We start from the raw sequence: 8,874 nt of genomic DNA on the forward strand, positions 1-8,874 counted from the left end.
TTTGCTCTCTCAATTTCCCCTACTTTGCAAGTTTTTTGCGTACGCGAACGCAAAAACTTGTAAGTTTTGGTTAAACATGAACAATTAACAGCTACGCGAACGAACCTAATAGAGTGGATGAAATCGTTCAAGTGATTTCGGTCAATATTGCAACATTAACAATTAATGTCTTTTTACATAGAAGCCTCCGCTGTCTGGGGTCTTCACTTTTAGAATGTGAATACAGCCCTCTAACACCCCTTATACCAGGTGTTTTCCCGATCAAGAGTGCACTATAAGGAAAATTCCCTTTGTTTTACATCTCCGGCGCCTGTAAACAGAAATCAGCTGGCACAGGATGAACTTACTAAAATACTCCGTTTTTAAACAAAAACCGGGATTTCTTGGTTGACCAAAATTTTAAATCTGATCTTTATGATCAAAGATTATATATTTGCATACCTATCAAACACATATTTTTTTAAGCTCAATTAACCCGCTCCATAGCCATTCCTGCCCCACTGTGCAAGCGTCCAACAGCAGCTGTGTGAGCAATTGCATTATTTTCATTCAAGGAATGCCGTGTTTTTGTTTACATCCGCCAAAATGATGGAATTGATAAATTTATTTAGCAAATTAAGTGAATTTTATGATCGTCAATTACTTTGGGAAAATATTGAAGAGATTTACGAAAAGGATGCTGAAACAGATCAAAATAAGAAAAAACAGCCTAGCGGCGAATCACAAGACTCTGATGACGAACCGCTATCTACTTCGACCACTAAATCTGGTATCATTAATCTTCCGTTCCTACGACGTGCGCTTAACGATCCTCAAGTGCTTGCCACGCTGCTAGAATTGAGTTCCACCATACGCAATTTACGCGGTGAAACAAGTGCCAGTTATGATAATACCTACGATTGCTGGGATGAAGTCGTGAAAGTGTCACCGCGTGATGCCTACCTCAGTTTCGTATATGCTTTAGCTGGTTTGCCGACATTGGATCTAGCGTCTGCTGCATATACAAAGTTGGCGCTTGCCGCTGTAAACACTTACTTTCTTTCGTTGACTATACCTGGCGCAAAGGGGTTTCACATTTTCGAACCGGAGGTTATAGCACATTGTCTACAAGTATTCACCATTATCGAGCGCATACAACAGCCAGATGTAGTGCGTCGCATGTCCAAACAGCAGCCAGTCGAGATTTGGATACGCTTTCATACATTATGCGATGATTTGAAATTGTTGCTAAGGTATGTACACTTCAGTGATCACAAAACGACGCGCGATTTGCTGCTAAAGAAGTTAATTGACATACTCTACATGAATCATGAACGAGGATACGCAAATGTGTGTAAGTAAAGATATGTATTATTTTTAATAACTTGAACAAAATGTGCGCAAGTTCCAGTTTTATTCGCAATCGTTAATAATTAGGTTCATACAACATTTAAAAATATACCGTATGCAATACAAAAAAATTACATTATCGTCAAAGGCGTGGCGACTTTTTAGAGCATTTAGCCCATAGCGCGTTTCATAAACAAATTTTTGATCGGCAAAATACTATCGGTCAACTGCAATCCCAAGCTGCGAAGCAAAACCACAGGCGTAAAAGTAGTCGAGTAAAGCGTGTGTAGTCCGTGTACGCCTACCATAATAGGTACGTTTTTCGCCAAACTTCGCTGTTCATATTTGACGAGATAGTGCTTGTCGCTAATTTTAGCGCCAGCATATGTCGCCTCGGCCAACACCTTAACCAGCTCACGCACATCGCTGTAGCCCAAATTCACACCTTGTCCTGCTAACGGATGCACGCGATGTGCGGCATCGCCAATTAAAGCGGCACCAGTGCACACATACGAAGCGGCATGTAGAAATCCCAATGGAAATGAAGCACGCGATTTTTCTATGACGCCATTTACGCCTGGTGGATACTGCCTTATCATATTGGGATTACGACCAATGAGTGAATTTAAAGTATTCATTGCATTAACAACAACGCCTTCCTTGGGATATTCCTTAAAGAAAGCTTCATTGAGTGCCTTCGCGAAATCTGCATCAGGCATGTCCAACAACTGCTTTGCGTGCGGTATAGTTGTGCTCCACACAACCGAACTCAGCGTCTCACTTAATGGTAATAAGGCCACAGGGCCGGTGGGTAGGAAACGTTGCCAGGCCACAGCATTATCGCATGCATCTTCTAGCTGTACTGTGGCTACGACACCACGCCGCTCATAGTCATATGTGAATACATCAATATTCATTTGCTTGCGCACCAATGAATTTGCGCCATCGGCACCAATTAGCAGTTCACATGTCAATGTTTGTCCGTCTTTAAGGTGTACTTGTGAGTACTTTTCGCCCGTATCCACTGACAAGCGCAAACCCTCAATTATTGCATTATTGCGCACCTGCACATTCGGTGCACTTTTGCCATCAGACAATTGTGCATACATTGCGTCCAACATAAGATCGTTTTCGACAATGCACGCTACGTCATCTGAGTAGTGTTCATCTTGAAATTGTATCAATGCATCACTACATGCATCCCATACTTGCATTTGTTTGACATGCTTAACCCGACGCTCTTGCATATAGTCCCAGGCATCGATTGACTTGAAAAGTTCCACGCTGTTGTTGTTAATGGCCGATACACGATTGCCATATTGGGATTCAATGTTGAAGCCTTTGAATGGTGGCGCACCTTCCAGCAATAAAATGCGTTTATCGTTGAGCACCTTATTTTTGGCGAGTGCTACAGCCAGCGTAGTGCCAACTAGTCCACCACCTCCAATTATAATATCAAAATGTTCTGTTGAGGATTTAGATTGTTGTGCATCGGTGTCGGTGTAACTCTTTGAACTGAGGCTGATGCCACGCACTGCAGTAAGGCGTTGGAAAACCAACCGCAAATGGCGCGCGCCAGTAACGTTTATTAGGGCGGACATTCTATGGTTTTTCACCCTAATGAAAGATATAGTTTTCGAATTATCTAATAATTTGGTAAAATATTCGTATTAATTTTTACCTTTCACAGTATTTTCTGCCCTTTGATATTTGCCTTTTTAAATTTCTTTCGTTTGTTTAGAATGAAGTCAGTGAATCAGCTGTTTTAGCGCACAGGGTTGCATGAGTTAATAAGAGATTTTTCTTAAGGAAATAAAAACTGTTCCCACTCGTTATATCTAATTTCGCCCATCCGGTTGTCGATAGGAAGCAACGTTGATTTTTTTCCTTAAACTCCGCTAAGCAAACTTCCTTTTCCTTTCAGATGCTGCAAACCTACACGCCAAATGTTTCGAAATTTTCGAGGAAATAGTCAATGCTCATAATGGCGAACCAGAAGAAACACTCATGAAGCTAATGAACATGACTGTCTTCGTACATACCTACGCGCCAAAACCGAAGAGCTCCTACGGCTCAAGCATTAGCGGCGACTGCGAGCACATTTCTGATTGGTTTATTAAATGCATTTCCAAATATCCACGAATTCTTGTCAAAGTGCTGAGTTTCTACATTGAATGTATTGTAACCAATCCGATCAAATCATGGAAAACAGAGCAAACACAGCGTGCACTTGAATATGCTGCAAAATATGATGCAGCGCTATTCACTAAATGCAATGAGTCAACAGTGGAATTTCTCTGCGATGCCGTCTATGCAGATGAAGTGATGATACGCTCCCGCGCCATTGATTTGATGTCGCGCATTTTGCAGCTAGAGTCACAAGTTGATTGGCAAATGTTTCGCCATGAAATATCAGACATACCGCGCGAAGTGCATCTCATAAATGAGCTTATAAAAAGTCTGCAAGACTGCAATAATACAATTAAATTAAAGGCAGTGCAAGCATTACATATTTCACTAACTAAAGGTTCTCCCAACACTCTAAAAATACTTACTGAGGGCATACGCTATACACAGTATCACGACGTGGGCGTTGTGCTGCCAGACGAGCCGCGCGTAACCAAAAATGAAATACGTTACGAAAAGCCCACGGCATTGGACCCAAAGTTTAGCTACACAGGGCATGGTTTGGTTGAGTTAGCGTTCCTACATTTGCCAGAATATGTGTACAAAAATCTCTTTCAAAGTCCACAATCGTATATGAGACGTGCGGGTGTGATGTTTATGGAGCAGTTGGCGAAACTGAATCCTTTAATAATCTTCAATACAAACTTTGTAGCGGAAACGACGCGTTTGGTGGATGAGCCCACAGCCTTGGTGCGTAAGCAAACTCTGCTCACCATCGATGGCATACTTGGTTGCTATCCAAATTGTTATGCCGTAATATGGGTGTGGTGTAAAATTGTTGCGCCCATGTTAAGAGACGCCGATCCCAAGAATGTGGAATTGGCTATGGATGTAAGTGGTGTATGATAATGAATAGTTATACATTCGTGTAATATTTTCGCTTTATCTTTGCAGTGTTTTCGTTCACGCGTGCTAGTAAATATGCGTGGCATTGATCAATCAAATCAAGCAGAGCACTTTATGCCATGGGTTATCATACGCACGATGCTGTCAACGCAGCCGCGTCTATATTTGCAGATGTGCTTCCATATGGCGCTGCAGCAGCGAATGCTTAAGTAAGTGTAGAAAAAGTTATTGAAAATAAAACCTATCGACGATATCATTTTATTCTAGCCCGCAAATGGTCAGCATAATCGAATCTCACCTACTAACTTCAAATTCCACTGAAGCCTGGATTGTACTCAATTTCATTTCAGGCAAGATAAAGAGTAAGGAGCCGGATGCACTGGTGCATCTCTTCACGTCATTGAAATCGGTATTATTTCAAACTTAATAAATGTACTTAAGAAAATATTCGTTTTTAATTTACACACTTTTCATTTATCTACTCCGACAGTGGAACAAGGAGCAAAATATGCTTATCGCTTTGGAAGTGCTTGCCAATTGTATACAGGATTTCTCCCATTCAGCACTCAATCATGCATTTACGCATATACTCAGTCAAATTCAAGAAGGTCAAATGATACCCGTACTCATTGGCAAGGCATTTGACCTTCTCATACACATTGATAACTGCTCACAATCTCAGGCATGCCAAAGTAGCAACGCAAAGACCAATCCACTTGAGTTAACTGAAAAGGCTTGGCTATTGGAATTGCATGATTTACTAGAATTGCGCATACTCTCCGGCATCGCTGATTTTCCTGACAATCGCACTATATTTATGTCACACCTTTACTCTTACTCGGAAGTCAACTTACAGACACGCTTGCGACCGCACCGCACTATTGTTTCCTTCATACACAAATACATGAGCGTGTGCTTGAAACTGCCTGAGTGCGAGTTGGATTTGGAAAATGAGCGTCTCTTCAATTCAATGATTTTGATTGCAGGCCGCTTGTCGCTGCGCGATGCTGTAACGGCCAGCATTAGTTGTACGCTTTACGGCGCAATTTTGAAAGTCATCGATCGTCCGCCGATTGTGAATACAATAATTGTTTCCCTTACGGATTTATGTAAGAAACACACACAGATAGTCGAACGTATCATAGAGCATGTGCTAGCGAAATTGTCCTCGCCATACTTAGTCAATCGCATAGAGACATTCAAATGTTTTGAGAAGCTAGTACTGCAGGATCAAATAAAGTTACGCGGTTCGCTTCTATTGGCGCTTATGGCTACAATTTTGGACGATAATGTAGAACTAGCAATGCGTGCGTGCGAGTTTTTTGCTGAATACCTCAGCAAAAAGAATGCCACGCTCTTTCAGAAATGCCTGGTCGAATGCCCATTCGTTTTTAATGAGTATGAGGTAGGTTAGCGGTTATGGAATGTCTATTCGAATCGCTTAATTTACTAACTGCTTGGCAGGATTTTGATGGTTTAGATAGTTTTTCGGATACGCGCATAAAGTCGCCATTGAAGGGTGAGGAAAAGCGCAAAAGTCGGCAACTGCTATATAATCATTTGATGGCATCGGTGGATCAAGTAAATTTGGTGCTGTATTTCGGGCAACTAAAGCTTATTTGTGGTAAGAGAAATAATGGCCCAAATAGAATCATAAACATTTAAGTTCATAAGAACATACTTAAAATATTTATTTAAAATAATTTGCATACCCTAAATATTTCTATGCTACTTGTTTGCATCAACCCGACTTTCAGAAAAATCGCAACGCGACTCAAGCATGAAAAGCGCCGAGGGTATCGCTTTGATCAAGGATGTACTTTTCATTCTGAAACGTGTCTGCCAGCTGGCGAAAGAACAAAAACCGAGCGCAGAGAATAAAGATGACGATGAAGAAAATACCAAAACAGATGATGCACTTACAGAGGCTAACGAAGCAGCAGCCTCAGAGCAGCCATCCACTGGAAAGTCTACCACAAACACTGCTACAAGCAGCACAGGACGTGGCCGTGGACGGCGCAGAGCTATTGTCACGATGCCTGATGCGGTACACCCACTTATAATATACATTAAATGCCCTTTTATTTACAATTATATTGTCCTTTGTCCACAGCTCGTTCTACTCGAGAAGTCTTTGATTTTTATACCCACCATCTACGGCTGTTTCACTGCCCAGATGACAGATGACTCGTTGCAAAAAGCGTTCGATGATTTGGGTTTTGCGCTAGCAAAGCGATTTCCCAATCTAGTGCAATACGCACAGCCATCAGCGTTTTGGAAGAAGTATAGCAATAAAGTCGTAACACCGGTAAAACAAAATAAGAAAAACAAAAAAGCTAAGGTAAAATCCACAAGTAAAGCGCCTGAGAAGGCTCAAGCTAACTCAACACAAATTGATGAAGCTGTCAATTCAACTGAGAATGATGTAGATGCTGATGACGATATGGGATTCGGCGATTCATTGTCAGAAAGTGATCATTGCTCTGATGATGATTTGCCATTGGCAAGCAGTAAGCGTGGCGATGGCACATCACCACAAAAACGGCCGCGTTTAAGCGATGCCGAATTGCCAATGGAATATTTGTTCAATCCGAATATTTGAGAATTACAGCAGTGTCCTGGTACAAGCACCAAGACCGGGACACTGAGTAGCGTTAGTGATGTTAAGTTTTTTGACGTATAGAATAGAATATAATTTTTTATAGAGGATGTGCGCTGCGACAAAACGTCCTGTAAGGAAACCAAGCAGTTTCGAGGTCGGAAGGGCCCTTCCTTCTAGTTAGTAAGTCTTCTTTTCGCATCCGCATCGTTTCTAAAAGGAGATGCAGTGTGGTTTCTTCTGCCATGTCGCAGTAATAATAGGAGGATGTTTATATAAATCTTAGGTTTGTCATTGCGACGAATAACAATTTTTATTTGAACTGACAGTGGAATATGTATGTACGCATGTATCTATTTAGCAAAAGTGGTACCTTACCCCGACTGGAATCGATATCATATCCGCTACTTAGATCTAAATCCCGCATTTATACTATAATTAAGTTCCGTTTTTTTGTTGTTGCTTATTCAAAGTAATACCAATGACTCGAATAGTGTGACTAATATTTTAAAATTTAACTATGTGTGCATTTATACAGTAAAATTGTTAGATTTTAACTATGTTTGCATTAAATCTATTCGGTGTATTCTGATAGGACTATTCGTTAATAAGTATGTTAAATTTGATGTACGCTAATTTGATGTGTGTATGTTATATAATCATTTGATATATTGACAATGCTTATATAAAGCATGCTAGAATTATTAAAACAATTATAAGACTAGACAGACATTGGCTGTACTTACTAATGAGGATATCTTATAGTGATTTGCACGAAAATCTACGGTTTTGCTGTAGGCACAGCTTCTCAATATCGCTGAATGCTGTCGAAGGGCTGTACTATCTGTTTCTTGAATATCAGTGATTAATTAAAATCTTCACACTACAATAAATAAATGCACAGGTATGCAACAAAGGATAATAATAATGCCAAAGAAAAATACTGATGACCCGAACTCAACGAATAGAGTCAAAACATAAGCTGGAAATCAAATTCAGGAGTGGAATAAAGCCTTTAAACGACGTTTTACTCAATTCAAGGTAAGATAAATGTAAATGTTATTGACAACATACATATGTATGAGGCGACTTGCGGGCTGGTTTTAAAATTATGATGCGAAAACTCTAATGCACTAACTAGCCCTTGTGTAGCTTTGAGTCATGGCAAAAAGAAAAAGCTTTATTGGGGCAATTTCGACGTACTGGTTTTAAGGTTCCACTGAAGATTACAGCATTTGTTCACCATGAGGTTCAGCCGCTAGAGGGTGTCTGCCTTGAAGCAAATTCCTCGCTTTGACTATGATTTTAGGGCATATACGTCGCCGCTATCGAAGAAATGCGATCGCCAAGAGTGATGAGGTATATTTTCACCTAAACGGAAAACCAAAACTGCCGTATTTGTGGTATTGAAAATCCAAATGCAATTCAAAAATAAACTATGCACCCACGACGAGTCATTGTTTGGTGTGGTTTTCGAGCTGGCGGAGTACTTCATGGAAAATGATGCAGGTAGCGCTGTTACGGTGAACGTTATCATGATATAATAACAAATGTTTTATTGCATAGACTTGCCACACAGCATATGAAACAACGGTAAACGAAATTCTCAGGAACCGTTATCTCACGAAACAAGGAGTTCTTGACACATGAAAAGTTTGGTCTATGCTAATAAACCCGAGACATGTACAGCTCAAACTATGCCAAAAAATCATTGACAATTTTTGTATGCGCATTCTGTGTTGCCTGAGGAGTCGTGGTGGGCATTTAACGGATATTGTGTATCATATAAAAATGCAATCCACTAAACAACATAATGCAATAAAAATTAATCAGCCTCATTGTGAGAGTCGTGTCGAATGTAAGTCGTTTTTCGAGAGTCGAATCGTATCGAAAATTTCACGTCATTGCTTAAA

General features: G+C 40.5%; 2 protein-coding genes across 2 annotated transcripts; one reads left to right on the forward strand and one right to left on the reverse strand.

Moving 5' to 3' along the window:
• The first annotated feature begins 474 nt into the window (after positions 1-474).
• Cap-D3 (Chromosome associated protein D3) lies at positions 475-8,050 on the forward strand. Its single transcript, XM_017621207.1, has 8 exons — positions 475-1,333; positions 3,254-4,347; positions 4,411-4,571; positions 4,630-4,771; positions 4,853-5,767; positions 5,827-5,986; positions 6,120-6,409; positions 6,476-8,050. Exons 1-8 carry the CDS (start codon positions 586-588, stop codon positions 6,962-6,964), a joined length of 3,999 nt encoding a protein of 1,332 aa, XP_017476696.1. The 5' UTR covers positions 475-585; the 3' UTR covers positions 6,965-8,050.
• Coq6 (ubiquinone biosynthesis protein COQ6, mitochondrial) lies at positions 1,361-3,095 on the reverse strand. Its single transcript, XM_017621211.1, has 2 exons — positions 3,011-3,095; positions 1,361-2,946 (listed from the first exon to the last, which is right to left on the reverse strand). The coding sequence occupies exon 2, from the start codon at positions 2,928-2,930 to the stop codon at positions 1,500-1,502; it is 1,431 nt and encodes a 476-aa protein (XP_017476700.1). The 5' UTR covers positions 2,931-2,946; positions 3,011-3,095; the 3' UTR covers positions 1,361-1,499.
• Positions 8,051-8,874: the final 824 nt, after the last annotated feature.

The sequence above is a fragment of the Rhagoletis zephyria genome, unplaced genomic scaffold, assembly GCF_001687245.7.
Source record: "Rhagoletis zephyria isolate East Lansing unplaced genomic scaffold, Rhagoletis_zephyria_1.1 Rzeph_scaffold_02393, whole genome shotgun sequence".
NCBI classification, from domain to species: domain Eukaryota; kingdom Metazoa; phylum Arthropoda; class Insecta; order Diptera; family Tephritidae; genus Rhagoletis; species Rhagoletis zephyria.

Coding starts and splice junctions, on each gene's coding strand:
- Coq6 (XM_017621211.1), bottom strand. CDS start 2,930: ATGTCCGCCCTAATAAACGTTACTGGCGCGCGCCATTTGCGGTTGGTT.
- Cap-D3 (XM_017621207.1), top strand. CDS start 586: ATGATGGAATTGATAAATTTATTTAGCAAATTAAGTGAATTTTATGAT. Junction 4,572..4,629: donor CTGCAGCAGCGAATGCTTAA/GTAAGTGTAGAA, acceptor ATTTTATTCTAG/CCCGCAAATGGTCAGCATAA. Junction 4,772..4,852: donor TCTTCACGTCATTGAAATCG/GTATTATTTCAA, acceptor CTACTCCGACAG/TGGAACAAGGAGCAAAATAT.